This window comes from Muntiacus reevesi, chromosome 2, assembly GCF_963930625.1.
Source record: "Muntiacus reevesi chromosome 2, mMunRee1.1, whole genome shotgun sequence".
Taxonomy (NCBI): Eukaryota; Metazoa; Chordata; class Mammalia; order Artiodactyla; family Cervidae; genus Muntiacus; species Muntiacus reevesi.
The window spans coordinates 170,383,495-170,404,541 of record NC_089250.1 but is presented as its reverse complement, the minus strand read 5'-3'; the positions used below and the strand labels follow the sequence as shown (position 1 = coordinate 170,404,541).

Below are 21,047 nucleotides of genomic sequence, written 5' to 3'. Positions count from 1 at the left end.
CCGGGGTCTGTGCACCTCTATCACGAGTCAGGGCGTCCGAGTCTATCTCAGAGCATGTGGGTGTTGGGAGGACAAGGTGGTGATGTCTTTGTCACAGCATTCAGAACACTTTGGGGACCCTTGAAATGTCATGCTTCCGAACAAGACCAGGCCTTGGTGGGGAGCAGAACCGTTTCCATGTCCTGCCTCACTCTCCAACCAGGACAGCGAGCATTTCCCTGCCACACCTGCGGGGCCTTGATCAGTCCCTTAAAACCACACGTGGGCCTTTCACAGACATTGCCGCCCTGAAAACAGCATCCCCTATTTTCTCTTAAGACGTGTACTTATTGTAACTTGAAAAACTCTCCTTTAAAAGTGTGGCAACCCACGCAGTGGTGGCCCCTAGGATTGGGTTGCCAGGTAGAATTCACGTCCTGTTAAATTTGAATTTCAGATAAACAATTTTTTTTTTTTTTAAGGATAGATATATCCTTTGGGATTCCCAAGTGGCTTAATGGTAAAGAATCTGACTGCTAAGGCAGGAGACACAGGAGATGCAGGTTCGATCCCTGGTCGGGAAGATCCCCTAAAGGAGGGCATGGCAACCCACTCCAGTATTCTTGCCTGGAAAATCCCATGGACAGAGGAGCCTGGTGGGCTACAGTCCATGGGGTTGCAAAGAGTTGGACATGCCTGAGCAACTGAGTATGCATGCATGCTTTGGGACAGGCCTGTCCAAAAAATTATTCGTTGTTTTTCTGAAATTCCCAGATTTAACTAGGTACCCTGTGTTTTTATTTGCTGAAGTTGGCAACCCTCCCTAGGGTGGACAGGTCCCCAGGGGTTAATGGTTGTGCAAAGATCCAGGTGAGAAATGGCCAATCTGTCACAGTTGTTATTTTAGAGCTTGGAAAAGCCCCAGGCGTCAAGACAAATGTAAGTCACTCCTTCCGCACGTGGAGGCAGTAGACACTGGCCGCTGGACCTGGGGGTGCCTGCCTGGCTGCCCCTGGCTCGCTCTCTATCGCCCCCTACAGGGCAGCCGGCAGATGGCGTGGGGTCGTTTCCCCGGCTCCCCAGGCAAGAGTACCTTTCAAAAACTTTGTGTCTGTGTCTCATAACCCTAACAAATATCCATTTTTTGTATCTTTGTAGATTCTTTCTAAAGTTTTTCCTCAAGTGCAATCAGAACTGTTTGAAGAATGCAGGCAACCCCCGGGACATGCGAAGATTCCAGGTACGCGATTCTGGACCGCGGTCCGCACTTGCAACATGCAAGTCGAATTCTCTGCTGTGCGGTGGTTTGGGAGTCGATGTTTAGTTCTCAGGGGCCTGGGTGCAAACCAGGATGGGTTCATTTGAACCTTTACATCGAATGCTTTGAAATGATGTGGCACCTTGCGTTGGCCAGAGCCATGGAACCTGTTGAGACATATGACAGAGTGAAGTCTGCTCTGAAATGATGTGCGTTTCTGCTCTGATGAGGGTGTGTGTGTGTGTGTACGTGCCTCTTGCGGTGGGCACACTGCCCGGCGCTGCATGTTAGGCGGCAGGGTACCCCAAAATCAGAGGAATCAGAGCTGCAGGTTAGGTTGGAGTCTGTCTTACATTCAGCCATGGTCAGTCCTATGAGTGTGTTCCAGAGAGACTTGAAGGATCTTTTCAAGTCAAGTCCTCCTAAGGTTAGCATCTCACTCAGTCTGTTCCCTCACTCATTCCTCACTTGGTTGGTTAGACTTTGGGGGCCACACTGAAGATCTTCCTTAGGGATGGCTTAGTCTGTCGTGGGGGAGGACTGCTGGGTAATACTTGGGGTCCCCTCCCAGGACCGAGGGGCTGCCTCATGGGGGGGCTGGACTTGTTCCAGGCTGGCCTCCCCCAGTTGTGGGATGTTCCCGCTGGTCAGCTTCCCTCCTCCCAGGAATCCACTGATTCCCTGCCTACGAGCTGGACTGCGTCCCTGCACCCAGGCTGACTCGTCCTCTGCTTGGCCTCAGATCCCAGGGTTGGCTCTCAAGGAGTGAGATGGCGAGCTAGTTTGGGGTTCGGTTGGTTTTCAGTTGGGTAAATTACGATCTGGTCACATTGTTCTTGCCTTTGTGAATGACTGGGAGGTGGCTTCAGGGGAAGGGTGCTCAGCACACAGGATGGATTATTTTACTGACTCTCATCGTAAAAATATCTGGACTGGGACACAGAACTGGTCCTTACCCGCCAGAGAAGAACGTGGGCAACCATTGCTAGGCTGGGTATTGCCAAATGCTGCTTCTTTGGTATTTAGACCAGTTTACCATCAAATCACTCAAGGCTTTTCTAGAAGTGTAAGTGATGCTCCAGTCTTTGGGTGAAACACAGTACCCCTGTCTTGGCATCCAGCCCAGCAGGCAGAGGGGTGGAGCTGACGGCCAGCCTCCCGTCACATGCAGGAGTCACGTGCTTCCTGCAGGCAGCGGGCCTGCTTCCCGTCCTCGGGCACGGGACTCCACACCGGTCCCTCAGGTAGACTGGAGGTCACACGAGCTTCGCAGTGACCACAGGCAGCGTCGGGCGCACGTGGGGCCAGCAGTTCCTAGAAGGGCCTCCTCCAGTCTCTGGAGCTGCTCGCCCTGCCTCTCGGGAGGCTTAGCTGAGCTGAGCAGCAGGTCAGGGCTTGCACGGGTTTCCAGCCCGTTCGGTCTCAGGACCTTTCTGTAGGTGGACGGTGGGGCCGGCCGGCCGCGAGACGGAACACAGCCCACCCGCTCTCTGCTCAGCGACGCTTTTCCCTTGGCGACTGACCTATATAGACGACAGAGCAGTGATAGTGTCTTTTTGTGTGTTTATTTTTACCCTTTCTTGTTTCTTGAACTTATCACGGTCGAGGAAAAGAGAGGGTCAGCCACAGGCCACCCTCTGTGGCTCGGGGTTACTTCTGTGTCTCTGCATCCCACGTGGGGGCGTGTTGGTCGAGGCCCCTCTGTGCCCAGGGTGGGGTCTGGCAGACAGGCTGCCTGGAGGGCATCTGCGTGACCCTGGCATCAAGGCTGCCAGGCCAGTAGTGGCCCTGGAGCAGGGTCAGGGCCACCCCTGGGGATGGACCTGGGGATGCCGGCAGTGGCGCTGGCATTATTCCGAAGCTCAGAGGGGCCTTGTGCCCTGGAGACTTGCACAATCTTGGCAGCGCCCACAGCGAGAGAGGGCCGTCCAGGAAGGCGGTCCCTTCCTTTGGGGAGTGGAGGGTCTGGTGGGTACTCGTCCTACCTCACCGTCTTCTGTGGGGCCTGAGACTTTTATAAGAAATCAGTTACTCACAGATACCTTGACATATAAATATGTAGCTTTGCCTTTTTGAAAGCCTTTTCCTTATAATCAGTTTTATCTGTCAGTTTTTTAAACTAGCAGACTTTTTTTTAGAGCAATTTTAGGTTTACAGAAAAGTTTCACAGAAAGCGTGAAGAATCCCCACGAGCCCCTGGCTGCCCTGCCCTGCCCTGCCCACTTCCATCTCCCCCCAACTCTCGCCTGCATCTTGTGTGTGTGGCTCCGTGCTGACTGAGGTCCGCCACGGCTGAGGCTTTTCAGCGCCTCGTGTGGCAGGCGTTGACGTGTGCCCACCTCCTGGTGCCCCTGCACCTGCCCAGCTGTGCTCTGTGAGGCCATGGTTCTCCGGGTGGAGCTGGCCATTCCTGCTGTCCGAACATGAACTGGGGCTCCCCACACCCCAGATCCAGGCTCTGGCTCACGTCTCTGCTACCCCAGGTCTCCTGGAGATAATGCGTTATGCAGAGCTCCTCTGTCCAAGGAGGATCTCAAGGCTGGTGTCATTTCCTGTTTCCTGAGTCATTAGTTAGGCGGGTGTACCGGTTCTGGGGTGCTTGTCACAAGCTCCCCGGGGACGGTGTCCCTGGGAGCAAGGCTGTCCCTGCCGGCGTGACTTCCTCCCTTACTCCTGTAAAGTACTGAGCCTGGATCCGGGCCGAGTCATCCCCCCGTCAGGAAGCTCGTTCCCTGGACAGAGTGGTCCTCGCCTTCCTCACCGTGAACTTGAGAAAGGATACTTTCCCTGCTCGGAAACCACTTTATTCCTATTCAGCTCAGTCTTTTCAGATGCAAAAATGTTCATTACCAGACGCAGGCTGTAACTGTGACATTGACCTGGGCTCATGTGATGATAGAATGTGGGCGATAGGAACAGCTTCTGATTTATGAAGCCTTTTTTTGGGGGGGTGGGGAGAGGAGCAGGGGCAACTCTGAATTCTCACAACTCCTCAAGGAAGGACAGTTTCCAGTGAACCCATTTTAATTAGATAAACTATCTAATCAATATGTGAACAGATCAATCAAAATGGTAGCTTTAAGACGAGTGGCTGGAGGGGTGTTTCTGCAGCTAATGGCGAAGAAGAATTTTTCCCTCTGAATTGAATTCACTTGTTAGCATAATAGGAGATTAAACTGTAATTAGTGCAGCGGGTTTGGAAGAGAAGCAATCTTGAGTCACAGCAAAACAACCCACCCACCCCATTAGCCAAAGAAGGCGGTGTGTGCGCGCCCGTGGCTGCGAGGCGGCCCCGGGAGCGGTCGTGGGGGTGGGCTGGCGGGCCCGCTCCCGCCTGACCCGGGTCTCACCGGCGCTTGTCTCCGCAGGTTGTCGTGTCCACCACGGTCAACGTGGACGGCCACGTGCTGGCCGTGTCCGACAACATGTTTGTGCACAACAACTCCAAGCACGGGCGGCGGGCGCGCCGCCTGGACCCGTCAGAAGGTACGGCCCCTTCTTATCTGGAAAATGGTAGGCACACGCTACGAGTCTTCTTTTTATTTGCGATGCTTCCTTTTCTCTGCGCCATCCTTTCTGTCCTTGTTTTGTGTCCGGTTGCCCCTCCCTGGTCAGACCCACGTCCTCGGGGCGGCCCCCTCCCCTCGCCTCCCTCGCTGGCGTGGTTGGGGGGCTCGGCTTTCCCACCCTCCTCACCCCCGTGGCCCTCACTTCATTGGTTGGTCTGTGTCTAAGCTTTCTTTTGCTTAGAGCATTTCCTACAGTTTTAATTTATGTGGGTTTTTTTTTTTTTTGGCTTCTTGTAAGCCTCCATCCGGGTCATCCCTGAGGCTTTGGGAACCTGCTGGGGGTGCTCACATCCTGGTCCCGTGGGCTTCGGGGACCTCCTGGCCCTCCATGGAGAGAGAGCCTGTGTGTGTGTGTCTGCGTCCACACATGGGGGTGTGAGTGGAGGAAACGGGAAAAAAAAACCACAGCATAAAATGTGTACCAAATGCTTCCAAGTGATGGACTTCTTGTTTTGCTTGTTGAATGAGAAGAAGTTTAGTAAGGGTGACAGGCTTGTAAGTCAGGATCCAGAAACACAGACACGGACCTTTTCAAGCCTGCTCCCTTGGACGGGCAGGTACCTCCATGTGTAACCCCCCAACGGAAGGTCTGGTCCCCGATAAAAGAGTCCATGAGAAGCATGAGATCCTGACCAATAAGAGCCATGGGGAAAGCGATATGAGTTTTCTTTTTTTAAGTGAATTGCAAACACAACGGCATGATTAAACTCTTCAGAGCAGAAAGAGCCTGTAGACTAAGCAATTTTAAGACAGACTCTCTAGACTGAGGTCTTGGGTTCAGGGCAGACAGACTGCTCACAGGAAAGCGGATGGAGCCCGTGCGGATCATCAGAATGAAGCACGATTCAGACATCAGAACTGGAAGACAGTTTATGAATCTGCTGCAGTCCACAAAAATAAACTAATTTGTTTTTCTACATTAATGACTAAGGTGTAAGAGAACAAAAATATAATAATTAAAGGTCGCCTTGGGCGCCAGAGTCATTAGCATCTGTGACGTACTGTTTATCTCCTTTCTCCACAGTGAAGGTAGGTGTGTGTTTTGCTTAGTAACCATCACTAATGAGGTTCACAATTAAGAAGGCTGGATCCCAGTCCTCGGTCCCTGCTTCCCCAGAGGGCCAGCACTGGCAATGTGATAGGTTCAGGATGGCCCCACGGCCCTCTGGTGTTCGGTTGTAGTCTGGGTCCAAAATCAGCCTCCTCTAATGAGCTATTATGATCTGAGCAAAGTACCAGTATTTATTTTTGTAAGTAGCATGAAAAAGCATTTGACTGTAAGCAGAAGATATAGCATTTAGGAAAATAAAGGTCACTCGTGGGTACCTTGGAGATAAAACCCAACTCATCAAGAGCTATTTGGAGAAGCAGTCTGGCTCGAAATTTTTTTTTTTTTTTTTAGGTTTTTCAGGTTTTTTTTTTTAATCAACATTTAAACTAAGTCACTTTCTTGCAAGAGATTGGAATATCTTACTCCACCCCCAAAAATGACTCATAAGTGAAAGATGCAAATGGGTGACTCTGAGAACTGATCTATGTAGGTCGTTAAGAAAGGCATTTGCCGTCGGTGGGGGGGGAGGTTTCTGTTGGTTGCTCTGTAACTGATGCCGGTTCTCAGGTGCCCCGCACAGCACGACAGGGGTCTCTCTGGGACCGAGAGAGATGCTGCCCCCACTCCCTGCGAGGCCGACACTTAGGAAGCTCGCTTCCAGCCAGTCTGCGTCAGTCCCTGTCTTCCTCTGCCTGGTTGGTACCTGCCACTGGGTGCCATCTTGGCTTTGAACAGGGCCTGCATTCTTTAAGGAAGAGCTGCCCCCAGAAAGCACAGATCTGGGCTTCTCTGCAGCCTCTCCTGGCTAACACCTCATTATCCAATCATCTAATATTCACCAGCAGTGTGTACACACTCGCTGATGATTTCCAAGTGAACTAATTCCCCCTGCTGCCGTGGATGTCTGCCATCGCGTCCTCTGAGCTCACAAGAAAGCAAGGCAGATTATTTACAGTATTGAACACAAGCGACGGAAAACAGCCGTGCTGCCTTCCAGCGTGGCCCAGAAGAACCCGCGCTTGCTTTTTTTTTTTTCCTTGTCACTTGTCCCTTCGTAAATGACTCCAGCCCTGTTTAAACCTTGCGTGGGCCCTGCCCAGCACCCGGCCTGCAGCAAGAGCGATTTGCATGCCAAGTGCCGTAATGCGGTTAGGTTTATGCAGCGAGGACGGCGGAAGCCAGGCTGCGGGGGCTTTAGCGAGTTAAGGGAACAGATGGCCCTAGGAGAGGTAAAAGGTATAATCCCATCAGCTGGAGTATCAGCCAGCCATCTGGACATCTCGAGCACAATTACAAGACATTTTAGCAGGCAGAACAAAGGAGTCTTCATGAGGCAAGATTAGGCCTGTTGGAGGGCCTCGATGTTGTGAATGCAGGGAAGGTGACAAGCGCTGTGGTGTTACTCGGGAGAGCTTGCTGATCACCAGGAACCAGGACAGGAGGCTGTTTACTGACAGAATCCTGGATGAAACCCCCCCTGCCCCCCACAGAAAGGCCGGGGGACCCCAGCGGTTCAGTCAGCATCTCGGGTTTCAGTGGCATCCACCTCCACTTCTGAGTTGCCCGTGCTGGCCCCAGGCGTCGGGCACCCTGGCTCCCAGACCAGCCCGTTCCCGTGTGTGTCCAAGGCGGGTGGGGGAAAGCTGGGGTGCCCTTCTCCCCCGCAGGCTGAGAGGGGGCTCCCAGAGTTAAAGCAGGTCTCCGCGCAGGTCAGATGAGCAGGGCGGGAGGCCGCCAGAGGGAGTCTGGGCCACATGGAAGAGTGGGCCGACCAGGCGGTGTCTTCAGGGCTGCACCCCAGCACGAGGAAGACGGGGTGGCGGGGAAAGGGGGGTGGGGGGCGGTCCCTTCCCGCCGCATCCCTGCTCCTCCTCGCCCAACTTCAGCCGCGGTGCCAGCTCCCGTCATCTGCTCGAGTGTATTGTGCACGTCTATCATTAGATCTCGGACGCTGTCTGTGTAATTCATTTTGCTATGGTTCCCATTGAACACATGTTCCCTCTCTCTGTGTGCATTGAAATGTATGCAAATACAGGCAGGAGGAAGATGGCTATCACCGCGGAGGAGGCGAGGCCGGCCCCGGGGTCTCTCTGCCGAGGAGCCGAGCTGTGGCTTCTACACTGGGCCACAGCTGCCAGACAGCCATCTCCTGTGCGGGCAGGAGATCCTGGAGTTTTTTTTTTTTTTTCCTTCCTTTTCTCACCTCCAAAGTAAATTTGTTTACTGTAATTTTTTTTTTTTTGTGAATTATTTGCCATAATTGGCTGTGCTGATGAAGGTCACCCCCTTGGAGGGGACTTGTCAGTCTTTAGAGAGCTGATCCTTTTCAAATGCTCTCCATGCAATTAAGAAAAGCAAATGTCATTCGGAAGCCTCAGAAATGAAAATTTGTATGAACTTATTAGCATGAAGTCAACAGCGCTAGTTAAGGGCAGGTTCCCCGTGTGTGCTCTGCGCGTCTGCTGCCGAGGGAGCCTCGCGGGGATGAGCAAATAGAGCCCCCGCTAGTCCAACATTACAGCAAACAAAGGAAGGTGCTGTCGGCCCGGCTCAACAACAGTACCTGCCGTGATTAACTCCCGCGTCTGCCGCTGCCTCTGACCCGTCAGGGAGCCGTGCACGGGCTTCCGGGAAGTCCTGCTTATGAAGACGTGCAGCCAGACCTGACCCTGAGTCTAAAACAATGCTTTATCTGGAGCTGAGCTACCCGGGGCGGGCGTGCTCACACGGGATGGACAGCCTAGTAAGGCCCGGGCGTCCTTCGGAGGCTCGTCTCTGCAGGCGCCGGGTGGGGGCCGCGTGGTCAAGCTGCCGCGTGTTTACGAAGCTTTAGTTACTGTGTTTTGGACAAACATCCACCGAGGTTGTCGCGAGCGGTGGAAGATCAGTGAATGGGGAGGGCCCCTTGGGCCAGGGGTCGAGCTCCTCCATCTCCCGCTCACCTCAGCGTCCGATGAGGGTGACACGTTGGGGGGGCCAGGGCTTGCTGGGGGCTCCCCCTGTCTGTCCACGGAGGACCTAAGGCCCGCGCTGCCTCCTGTCTGGGCTGCAGTCGTGTCCAGACCGCGTCAGCTGGGAGACCCGGCGGATCCTAGGGGCCACATGGCCGCCCATCACTCAGGCCTCTTCTCCTTTGTACCAAAGATACAGACGGAGAGGCCCAGCATCCTGACCACGGTGCCCAGCCTGGCAGAGAAGGCCTGCCGGACAGGGGGCCGTACCCCGCGTCTCCCCAGCAATCAGCTCCCTCTGCACGGGGTCTCTGCCCATGACAGGCCCTCTCAGGTGGCAGAGATGGCCCCCAGCCCTGTGCAGAAGAGCCGATCGGAGGCCGGAACAAAGCTGCCTCCTCGAGGCTGTGGCCTTCAGCCTGGCCTCCGCAGGCTCGAGGCAGGGCTGCTGGGAGAATGGGCCTCCTGGTCTTTCCCCTGTGCCCGCCCTTGCGGTCTGTCTACCCACCCCCCACCCAGCAGGCCCCGAGCAGCAGCGTTGTAATAACTCATGCAAATGTGAGCGCTCCGGAGACAAAGGGAGGTCAGGCCAGTGGCTGGGGATTCCTGTCGACAAACAATATTAGATGTAAAATGTGTACCTTTGACAAAAGTATTAATATCGTGCTTTTGATTTTTTTTTTTCCCCTGATGAAAAGTGAAAAGTAGTAATTGTGAAGTGACAGAGGAAAATGAAGTTTTGAACCAAAAGGCAAAGTTCGCGGATGAAAAAAACACAACCCAATTAGCTGCTTATGAGGAATCGAAATGCAAGGCATTCGCTCCTCCATCTCCCCAACAGCCTTTGATTGACTCTGCTCAGATCTGCCCGCAAAGCAGATAAATCGACGTGCCACATGCACGCGATGCTTAATCATTTGTAATCGTCATATTTGCCCTGACACATAATTTGCTATATCAAGCCGCTTTCTTTTTTTTTTTTTCCTCACTCACTAGTATTCCGTGGCTTGGCCTTTGCTTTATAAAACATTTAAGGGTCTGCTTTAAACGCATCAACATGCTGCTCTACGATTGCCCTTTGCGTGCCGCCCGGAGGAGCGGCCGCCCGCCCGTCTCCCGCGGTGCCCAGCGTGGCTGGAGGCGGGCAGTGTGGCGGCGGCGGGGTAGGCGCTGAGGTCCGGTTCTCTTGTCTTGTGTGAGCAGCCACTCCGTGCATCAAGGCCATCAGTCCCAGCGAAGGCTGGACCACGGGGGGCGCGACCGTGATCATCATCGGAGACAACTTCTTTGACGGGCTCCAAGTCGTGTTCGGGACGATGTTGGTGTGGAGCGAGGTAAGCCTGCGAGATCGGTCCGCTTCCCGCCGTGACTTTGTCCGTGGACCGTCTGACACTCGGTTGACAGCGTTGCCCGCTGCCCGATCCCCTGGAAGCCGACGGTGCGCCCAAGGCAGGGGCTTTTCTGGTGGGCAGGTACAGAACTCAGCCCCCACCACCCCAGCCCTGGAGTTTCAAACCTGCCGTCAAAGGTCCCGAGTGCCCTGGAACAATTAGTGCTAGAATTACTAGGAGCAGGTTTAAGGAGACATATGGTGGCAATTTTCATATGAATGATGCCCTGTGGCCTTTCCTGCAAACGACACCCGGGATCACTTGCAGACATTCCCCTGAAAGCACAGCTGTAGGTCCTGAGTCTGGGTGACTGTGCAGAGGGAGCATTCCGAGACGACGGTCCAATTTTGCTCATTTCTGGTAATTGTGTCCAACTGGCAAGTGTCCGCCTCTTAGGCCCAGCGCTGCTGAAGGCCTCTTCACTGTGTGGTTCTTGTAGCTGATCACGCCCCACGCCATCCGCGTCCAGACCCCGCCGAGGCACATTCCCGGAGTCGTCGAGGTCACCTTGTCCTACAAGTCCAAGCAGTTCTGTAAAGGTGCTCCGGGGCGGTTTGTCTACACCGGTGAGTCCAGCTTTCCAGCTTTCCCGATCCAGGAGGGCCTCACCATGGCCCCTGGGGGCCCTGCACGGGTTCTGCAGGGAGGACGGGCGGGTGAGGCAGGGGGTGGTGTCGTCGGGCAAGTCTCTGCGTCCTTGACCAGTTGCTGTGACGCCGTGAACAGGTGCAGACCCCTGGGGCCGCAGGACCTATGCCCTCGCCCCGTCTGTGGTCCTGCCCATCTCACCTGTAAAGGCAGGTGGTGGGCTGTCGGTAACCACGTCCCCAGCATCCAAGGGGTGGCTGCCCCATGAGGTCCCAGAGGTCAGGCCGTGTCCCCAAGGTCACCCACACCTGTGGATAACAAGCAGGTCTCTGCCCGGCCTGTAGCCTCACACCGCACACCACCCAGCTGCTGACGGAGGGTCTGAATTCTCTGCGGGGCTGGGCACGCGGACATCACCAGGAAGGTCCCCTCTGAGGTCCTGGTTGTCATCCGGAAGCCGCGTGCCACAGTGTTTTGCACACAGGCGGCTTGGAGGACACGATGCGTCCAAGGCTGCTATTGAGAATGAATAGCGCTCGTCCAGGTTGGGGCCTCTAGTCCTGCCGCCCGCAGAGGCTGGGACGTCTGAGAGGGCTCCGTGTGCTGAGCCCCTTGGGGATGAGGGCTTGTTCTCAGACAGGGTGGCCTCCATGTGCTCACCTGGTCAGGGCGGCCGGGAGGTCCCTGCGGGAGCCTGGGTTGGGCCTCGGGGTCTGACCGTGTGCCATTACTCATGCAGGGCGCCCAGGAGGCAGGTCTGGGCTCCCCTGGGATGTGGGCCTCTCCTCTCTCCAGCGGGTGGGTGACGAGGTAGAACCGAGGTCCCTTCCACTCGGGGGTGCGTTAAGGAGTGGAGGTAACTCACCCCCTGCCCCCTTTAGGATGCATCAGATGCGAAGTGTAAGTTCTTCCAGCCGGCCCAGTGTTGCCCCAGTCCTGCGCCGGACTTGGGACCCGGCCGAGAGCAGGGCTGCTGTGTCCAGAGATGCCCAGACCCTCGATGGCCTGGGCTGCGGTCGCGCCTGAGTCCTCGACGGGGCGAGGCGGCCTCCACTCGGGCCCTGAGCAGCTCTGAGCGAGTCAGCAGGGCAGGGAGGGGCCATTTCCGCCCCTGCGGCCAGTACGTGCCGCCTGGGGCCCGGGGACAGTGGCTCGGGCGCTGATGGATGCCCACCTCCAGGGCGGGAGCTCGGGCCCCCTGGTGAGACTGGGAGATGAGGGACAGCGGCCCCCCACTGAGGCCCCCAGCATTAATAAAGACCCGGGAAGCGGGGCAGGCAGCCGGGGCGTCCTATGAGCCTCGTACCCGCAGCCACGGCGGGGGCTCTTCTGGGTGGACGGACCGCTGAGGCTGCCAGTTGCGGGGGGGAGGGTCCTCCATGGGCTGTCTCCCCGCAGTGCTCAGCCGCCTCTGCATGGCCACTGCCAGCCTGTGGGCACCCCTGCTGGGTTTCTGGCCGTGAGCTCAGGATGTGGACAGCGGGGGCCCTGCTCCACCCCGCCTGGTGTTGCCCAGGGTGGTCTGGGGATGCTTGACCCCCGAGTCCCACCCGGGGAACCTAGGGGACCCTTGACCCCCGCTTCCCCTGCCCCGTGGGTGCGTGTGTGACCTGAGGCGTCTGGGTCCCTTGGAGGAAGAGGTGTGTATTTGCTGGTGGCCTCTGAGTGGCCATGGGCCGTGTGGGTGCTGGGTCGGGCCAGGCACTGGGGGGTGGGGGCGTCTGCAGACAGTGGGACCACCCAGCCCCGCCCCAGACGGACGGGGACCCTCCCCCCAAGTCAGCCTGTCTGGCCTCCCGGCCGTGCCCCCCGCGGGACTCCAGATGCCCAGTTCTTGACCTGTGGGCTCTGGGTCCAGAGACCCGCAGGGTGTGGTCAGGGTGCTGACTCAGAAGAGGCAGGATGGCAGGAAGGCCTGGTTCCTCTAAGCGCTCCAGGGGCTACAGGGTACCGCGGCCCCCGCGGCAGGGGAGCTGTGAGCTGGGCGCCAGGGCTGCAGGGAGGGCGTGTGGGCACCGCGGCATGGGCGGCGGGTGTCCCGGGGCCAAGGCCCAGCCACTCGGGTGCCATGGGGGGTGGTGGGTGAAGCTGGGGTGGCTCTCCGTAGCTGGCTGCCCCCAGCAGGGCAGAAAATCTTGCTTGGCCAGAGGCCCCCTGCCCGCAGGGGAGTGAGTGTCCCCGAGTCCATTCCAGGGACACCCATGTCCCAGTGTCCATCTTCCATTTCTGCGGCCGATGCTGTGTCCACACCATGGTGAGGGGGCTTCTCAGACCCGACGTTCGGGGTCCCAGCGGTCCAAGGCTCTGGGGTTTCCTCCACAAAGGGTTCTCCCATGAATGGATGCTTCAATGAAGCCATTCAGTGAGCCAGGCCCCCTCCTGCGGGGGGCTTGTCTACGCCTCCCCCATCATTAACGGGAATATACATTTCAAACGTGAGTCAGGGCTAGGGGGCCCTGCATTCTCCGGGAGCGGAGGGAAGGTGGGGTCGTAACCTGTCTGACCTGGAAGCTTCTGTCTGATTTGTGCTGCCCTGGAGTTGACGGGGACAGAGGCGCAATCATGGGGAATTGCTCTCCTCCGCAGGCTGCGCCAGCCCTCCTGGAGGCTGGACACCCTGCGGGCAGCCCCATCCCCTGGGCGTCTGGCTCCCATCAGCGGCCTAGCCCACGGGGACATGTCACCCCTGAGCCCTCCTGGGTGAGGCCACCAGGCCTGGGGGCGAGGAGGCCCCCCACCCCCTGCCAGAGGCCAAGGTCTAAACGAGCTGTTTACAGCAGCTGAGAAACCCCAGATTCTTCTGAACCAGACCCGATGCGTCAGCCCAGAGTGGGTGTGCGGCGGGGGGCAGGCCGAGCCCACCCGGCCAGGCCCCTTTGCCGGCTGCTCTCAGCCCTGGTAAAGGCAGAATCACCTTGGGAGGCGGTGGTAGTGCAGTTGATTAGCACGGTGAATTAAAAGAACGAGTCACAATGACATGTCCGGCTCCTGCGCACCAGTCCTTCGTATTCCCAGCGCGCCTCACCCCTGTTGCAAGAAGGTCAAAAATTAGAGAGAGAGAACAATTTTCAAGCGGCTAGCACTTAGGAGCAGAATTAACAATCACTCTGTATGTAATTGCCAGTTAATAGTAAATTGCCTTCCAGACTGTAAAATGCAATATAAACGGGTGGGCACCTAAAATTAAATTAATGAGATATTTGCTGCATTTAAAAGTGAACAGTGCAAATTAATAACTGAGTGCAATGCTTGTTTTAATATTTGTCTAATAGTGGATCGTTTGCTCGTTTAATAATAATTAAAATAGTCCCGGAATATCCTACCTGAGAAACTCCGAGGCCAGAGAGAACAGTCTCACGTTTATAATTTCAGGCAGTAGAAAGACATCGAGTTGTTCAGAGCAATAAAAGAAATTATTTTTTAATTAGAATGTAAGCATTGCGGTGTTATTCGATTAAGACAAATTGGAATTTGTATGCTTCTAATTGAAATTATGTTCGAGGGAAAACTGCTTTTACAGACAGCGTTTGCGAGCGTGAGGTGCTTTCGCACAATCACAAGCGTCCCTTTTCCCAGCGTGTCCGTTTGGCAGAGGGTTCCCTGTGACACGGAAGGGCAGGAGCGGGTGGCGGCGGCCTGGCCTGCGGGCGTGGCTCCACGGGGCACCGGGTGGCCGCCGCGGGCCCTTCCTCTAGCCCTCTCGCGCCCGGGCGTGTGGCTGACCACCCGCTCCTCAGTTTAGAGATTTCTTTTGCTCAATTAAAGGAATTATCACAAGCGGCCAGGCGTCAGCATGCAGCCTGCCATGGGCACAGCCAGTTCAGTTACTGAGCAGGATGGGGGCAGAGGCCGCGCCAGGGCTGGAGTGGCAGGGAGCGGGCTCGCGGCCGAGCGTGGACGAGGCAGGGACAGGAAGACGGCCGCTTTCTGCACGAAGATGTGCCGTGCAGACACGAGACCGTTACTCAGCCAGTGACTGCCCGCAGTTTTCGTCCTTCCTGACATGGAGTTTGTTTCCTTCTTTTTTTAAAAAAATCATTTCTTCTTGTTGTTCAGCCTCTCTGTCGTGTCTGACTCTCGGCGACCCCGTGGACGGCAGCACGCCAGGCCCCCTGTCCTTGAATACCTCCCAGAGTTTGCTGAAACCCATGTCCCTAGAGTCAGGGGTGCCATCCAACCATCTCATCCTCTGCCACCCCCTTCTCCTTTTGCCTTCAGCCTTTCCCAGCATCAGGACCTTTCCCAGGGACTCAGCTTAAAACTGGGACTTGTCGGGCGGGGGCGGGGTGGGGGCACCGCTCTGTCTCGGGAACTGTCTGGCAGCAGGACTGGCTGTCGACCCTCCCCGGGCCACCGCGTCCTTTGGCAGCCTTCCGCCACCTAACCCACGCTCGGCCCCGCCCCTCGAAGGGCGCGGGCGTTTCCGAAGTGTTTTAAAGCTCTTGTGTGTGCGTTCGGACGTGACTCGGTCAACAGCCGACGACGCGCAGCGGAGTCGATGCCCCTCGGCCACCACCGTGCCGACCCGCTGTCTCCCAGTCCAGCGCCTCTCGAACAGATTACTTGTGTCCACAGAACGGGCGATTCCTAATTGCCTCCCACCAATCATACTATTTTTACCTTGCTAAACTGCTTGCTTCCCCTTCAGTGTAAAGCTACCTGATTATTTTGGTGATTGGTTTTTGACCATGGAGGTAGACGCGGGGGAGGTGTTTCCATTTCGGGTTTGGGGTTCGGGCGGCACTTTCAGCCCATGTCTCTGATTCCTGGGCTACCCATCCTGTCTGTGATGTGAGGCCCAGCGGCGCTCAGCGGCTCCCCGGGTGTTCCAGGCTGCAGACCCAGGGCTGTTGCTGGTCCCCGCTCGCCAGTCGGATGGGGTCAGTGGCAACCTCTGCCGCCCCGGAGGACAGACAGACTTGCTTTTAACATGAGGGCGGTTGAGTGGAAAGCAGCTTGGGGAGACCCCTTCAGGGCCCAGGGGCTGAGACAGCCCCCCAGACGGCGCACACTGCAGCAGGATGCCTCACCCGCCCCGCCCACCTTTGCGCGCCCTTGACCGTGAGCCGGGGCAGGGGTGAACTTGTCCCTGTTGGTGGGGATGGTGTGGAGACCCCTGGTTGTCTCTGGGGCCACTGGTGGGCTCCTCGGGGCCACAGAGGAAGGGGCAGGCCCCCTGGGGTCGTTTGCACGGGGCGCCCCCGCTCTGGACCAGACGGCGATCAGTGAGTCCGCCAGCACGTGGCGTGGTGTGGGGGACACTCGCCCAGCCCCGCGTCCCTCTCCGGAGCCAGGCGGCGAGGCCTCCCGGGTCCCTGCCGTCCCCTTGCCCGCCGTCTCGGAGGAGGCCGGAGAATGAGACACACCGTGTGTGCTGTTGCACAAGTAGACGATTTGTCCTAATCAGTGACACCCATTTACTAGAATTGCTTAAAATGAACTATACCTCATCCAGAAATCGCACATTTAGAGGCGCTCCATTCATCATCTGAAAATTGAGGGCCAGTAAACTTTTCTGCTCCTCCAGTGGGATCATAGGCATGCATCAAAATGTTAGAAATGATTGGTGAGAGGAAGCTGTCACCCATTTATCAAGGAAAAGAACATTATTTGCTAATTTCCCAACCAGGCTGGTGACAGGGTGCTTCGTCTTTGGACCCACGGTGACCAGCATGGCCTTTTTGTTATTAGTACAAGTCAAGCGCTTTTGGGCAGTTGCTAACAAGACACATTTGTCTGTCATCAGAGGGGCTTTGCTTGTTTTCCAAGTGCTGTGACCACAGGCTGCTCTTCCCGGAGCCCGATGGCTGTGCGTGGCGGGGCCGCGCTCACCCGGGAGGGGAGCTGGCTGATAAATCAGGAAGTTTCCACGTCAAGGTGAAGGTATTGACTCTCAGCTCCGAACCTGACGACATGGAGCTGAAAGTAGACAGCCATTCGTCTTCCCGGAGGACAAAGGGGTCACGGGTTCCCCTCGGCGGGGGTAGGGGCTGCGGGCTGCCAGCCCCCCGCCCCACGGGAACAGGGCGAGTTTGGGACTTGACTTGGCGTCTCTGGTCTGTCAGGGCGCCCACCTGCTTCTGGAGCTGCTCTCAAAGCCCAGGGGAGTGACCGGGAGCGACGGGAGAGCGGGCTAAGGCAGCGGGGAGGGGTGCGCAGATCAAAGCCATGCACACCCAGGGGAGAAGCTCCCACTGCGTCCAGGGGAGACCAGGAAGCGGCCGGACGATCAGCCTTCTCAGTGGAGAGCCCACCAAGGAAGCTGCAGGCCTTCTGCTGACCAGGAGCAGTAGAAGCAGGCCAGCCTGTCGTCCCGGGAGAGAAGGAACAAGAACAGTCCTGTCTGAACTCACAGGGGCCGCGGGCCTCCTCGCTCCACGTCCCTGCGAGTGGGTGCACTCTGGAGTCCAGGGCTGCCCAGGTTTTCATTTGAAACCTTTGTTTTGGGAAGGTCTTGGGGCTTCCCTGGTGTCTCAGCTGGTAAAGAATCTGCCTGCATTGCGGGACACCGGGATTTGATCCCTGGGTTGGGAAGACCCCCCCGGAGAAGGGAAAGGCTACCCACTCCAGTATTCTGGCCTGGAGAATTCCATGGACTATACAGTCCATGGAGTGGCAAAGAGCCAGACACGATTGAGCGACTTTCACTTTAGGCTCTAGGCTGAGGCTTGGATCTCAAAAGCTCAACCTGACATAAAGGACGTTTTTTAAAAAACTCATTTGAGTCGGTTGGGCCGTTTTTACTCAGTTTTATTCCATAAAAAGTGCAAGCTGAATCATTCTTTCTTAGGATGGCTTTCCAATAAAGCAGCAACACCTGTAACGTCTTCATCAGGGATGTGAGCCGTATGCTCCGCCCCCAGAAACACACACACAGACGTTTTTAAATGCCCTTAAGGAGCCTGTAGTCACTGGCTTGCACGAGGGCCCTGGGTGCACGTGGAGGGCGCGTGTGCTCCAGAAGTCTCCTCACCGAGGGTGTTGAGTGTGAGACACACAGTCTCCCGTGGAAACCGTGGGCCGCTGCCCATCTCGGGACTGGTGGACGCGGATCGTCTCTGGGGGACGCTCCTTAAAGGTACAGCCTGGCAGCGGGTCCGTCATTGCCCTCCTGATGCCGCCCTTCCCAGCTCTCCCGAGGGCCCTTGCCTGCACCTCCACGCGTGGAGACCCCAGCTCCCGACATGGTGACCCCTGTTGGTGGGCCAGCCTTCCATGGGCCTGACCACCGAGGACCACAGCCAGGGCCTTTGAGCACCTGGAGGTGGGGGAGTTCAGCCGGACTTCGTCCCGTCTCTTCAGTCCTTTTCATCCTCCCGGGGGACGCCCCTTGCCTGGGACTCCCCCGGACCCTTCCGTGTCTCAGCCCTGGGGGTGGCGGGGCTGTCCCGCCCAGGCTCAGAATCCGTGTGCCTGGCCCCGGGGCCCAGCCGGCTGCTCTAGGCCCAACCGTCACCTCCGCCCGCTTCTGAGGACCAGCCCGGCGCCCTTCCCTCACGTCCCCAGCACAGGACGCCCGTGAGCCCGTGGGGATGACCATGCATGCAGGGCGCGTGTGACCCTCGCGGCCTCCGGCCACACGGTCCCCAGGCTGGAGGCGGTTTGCCGCGTGTGCTCGTCGCTGGCGACACGGAGGCGGTTTTGAAAGCTGACCCGTTAACACGAGCTACAGGGTATGAGGTGGTGGGGCTGCAGGCCCCCCGGAGACAGGCCCGGGGTCCTGGACGCCGCCCACCCCCCACCTCCCCGCCCGCTGGCCCCCCTGCGCTCAGGAAACGCCGTGGGCAGCAGTGGTCTTTCAGGGGAGCCGGGCGTCGGGGGTGGTGCGGAGGCCACGTGTCCACACGGCTGGGCCTTGACCTGTGGCTTCCCGTGGCCAGTCTCCCCCCGAGGCCCACCTGGACCAGGTTCTCCGCAGGTGACCAGGGAGGGCCAGAGACCACCTGCGCCTCGTAGGTGCTGGGGGTGCGGCGTGCTTTCCCAGGTTCCCCAGGAGACCCAGCCGGCTTCACGCGGGCAGCCTGGGGCCTGGTTCCGGGCCGCCCTAGCCACGTCAGGGCCCCTTCCGGCTGCTCAGGAATGAGGATGAGAAGCTACAGCCAGGAAGTCCTGAAGGGGCTCGGGGCCGTGGGAGGAGCCCCTGCAGATGCGGCTGCCTGGGGCGGGTGGGCTGCCCCTCCGCAGCGGGTCGGGGGTCTCCAGGTGGGTCGGGGGGTCTCCAGACGAGTCAGGGGGTCTCCAGGCGGGTCGGGGGTCTCTAGATGGATCGGGGGGTCTCCAGACGAGTCAGGGGGTCTCCAGGTGGGTTGGGGGTCTCCAGGTGAGTCAGGGGGTCTCCAGGCAGGTCGGGAGTCTCTAGACGGATCGGGGGGTCTCCAGGCAGGTCGAGGTCTCCAGGCACAGGGCAGGGCTTGAGCCCGGGGTGGGGGAGCTGGGGGGCGCGAGTCTGGGTGGGGTGGCAGGGCCTGAGGGTGGGCAAGGTCCCAGGGGCCTTCTGAGCCCCACGTTTGGGGGTTTGGGGGGCCCCTTGGGAGGAAACAGGACTATTTTACTTGACAGACATAACACGGGATTCTGTGCTCAGGGACCCTTGGCCGTGTCAGTATTTACACTGACCTTGGCGCTGTCTTTAAAGGCTCTGACTTAGCGCCTTGCTTTTCTTCTTTATTCACCTTGAGAAGCCGGGAGTTAAAAATGCCTCCATGGGGACTGGGGGTGGCAGCGGATCCTTCCTGAGTGGGGGGTCTCTTCCCAGGCCCCTCCCCCAGCTGGGGGCCTGCTCACCCCAGTTGCGGCCTCTGTTCTTTTACAGAAGTGCCAGACTCACCTCTAACAGCAGTCAGACCATGAGAGGCCCTCCCCGGCTACGAGCCTGGCGGGCGTGGTGTGCCTCCAAATGTAGCTCACGCAGCCTGAAACCCGCCCGTTCGAGTGTGCAGTTAAGTGGTTCTTAGGAGGGTCGAAAGGCTGTGCGACCACTCATGGAGAGCGTTCCACGACAGAAGCGCCCAAGCGGCGTCAGCAGCCCCTCCCGCTCCCGGCCCCGCCGAGCCTCGGCCACCGCGAGCTCTTCCTCTCTGCGCGTCCGGCTGCCTGGGCGGGGCGTGTGGTCCCGTGTGGGGGCTCTGATGGTGCACGGCCCGCGCTGGGCCCCCTTCCCCTGTGTGGCCGAGCGGCCTCCCCTGTGCTGGGACCACGCGGCATCCGTTCGTCTTGCTCAGTCCCTCCTCGGCACCCGCTGGGGACAGGTTCCAGGACCAAGCCCGCGGATGCTTGAGCCGCTTGCAGCGCGGTCCTTCGTATCCCAGGTCATAGCGGCACTTGGTCGAGTCTGAGGGTTTGGGACTGTGGATGCGGAGGCGATGCTGCTGAGAGAGACTCGTGAGCGAGTTCTTGTGTGGACACACAGGGAACGTTGTGTTCACAGCTTCTCCAAGTCAGAAACGGAAATAAACCTCCATTGGGCGCGTGTTTTCAGGAGGTCGCCGGGGTCACCGTGGTCCTTCATCGTTACGCTAGAGCGCCCACTGTGCGCTGCGCCGAGTAGGACGGGTGCTGTGACTCAGGGTGATGGCCTTCCGGGAGGAGCACCTGGGGGGCTGGGCCGCCTCCAGCCGTGGCGGGGCGTGGGGGTCATTCCAGAGGCATCTCTCAGCTCACCTCCGTACCGAGGTTTCACGCTGACTCCCCATGTGCGAGATGCGTTGCCCGGAAGGTCCTCCGCAGAGCACGTTGTTGGAAGAAGAACACAGCCGCAAGTCTCCCCCCTGACGGCAGGGGCCCCGGGCTGTCCCGGCCCTTTGTTCTCGAGGACGCTTTCCGTCCGCCACCTTCTCCTTCCCTTTTGTTCAGACTCTTCTGCCCGTGGACAGAGGCTACTTCTGCTGGAACTGAGATGGGGGATGCGAGGGGTGGGGGTGGCTGGGCCCCCCCCTCCTGCCTCCTTGGGCAGTGTGTCTCGGGGGTCCCTGTTCCTGGGCTCCGTGGGCGTGGTTTGGACGCCGCCACGAAGCCATCGTCCATTCCTCGAGGTTTGTAAACAGAACTGTTTGGATGCCACCCAGTGGTGTCATCAAGGGTATTATTTGGGAACAAGGGAGATGCGCTGTCCCCTTTTCTGGTCTGATGTGCTGTCACAAAGCCCCTGGGCGCTGCCAGTGCTGGGGAGCCTTGCGGGGAGGCCCTGTGCCCCGGGCCGGGCGTGGGAGCACCCCTCCGGAGCGGCGAGGTGGGCCCGACTTCCGATTCGAAGTCAAGTGC

The 21,047-nt window shown here is 58.0% G+C and overlaps 1 protein-coding gene across 13 annotated transcripts in view; it reads left to right on the top strand.

The window, feature by feature from the left end:
* The window catches only part of EBF3 (EBF transcription factor 3), a 124,669-nt gene that overhangs the window by 84,575 nt on the left and 19,047 nt on the right, over positions 1-21,047 (top strand). For 9 of the 13 annotated variants that reach the window (XM_065923546.1, XM_065923544.1, XM_065923547.1 and 6 more), the window contains 4 exons: positions 1,138-1,219; positions 4,606-4,750; positions 10,012-10,142; positions 10,639-10,765. In XM_065923546.1, the coding sequence (XP_065779618.1) occupies positions 1,138-1,219; positions 4,606-4,750; positions 10,012-10,142; positions 10,639-10,765 (485 nt within the window). The remainder of the gene's footprint in view (positions 1-1,137; positions 1,220-4,605; positions 4,751-10,011; positions 10,143-10,638; positions 10,766-21,047) is intronic. The other 4 variants (XM_065923554.1, XM_065923552.1, XM_065923551.1 and 1 more) reach the window with 1 other exon arrangement.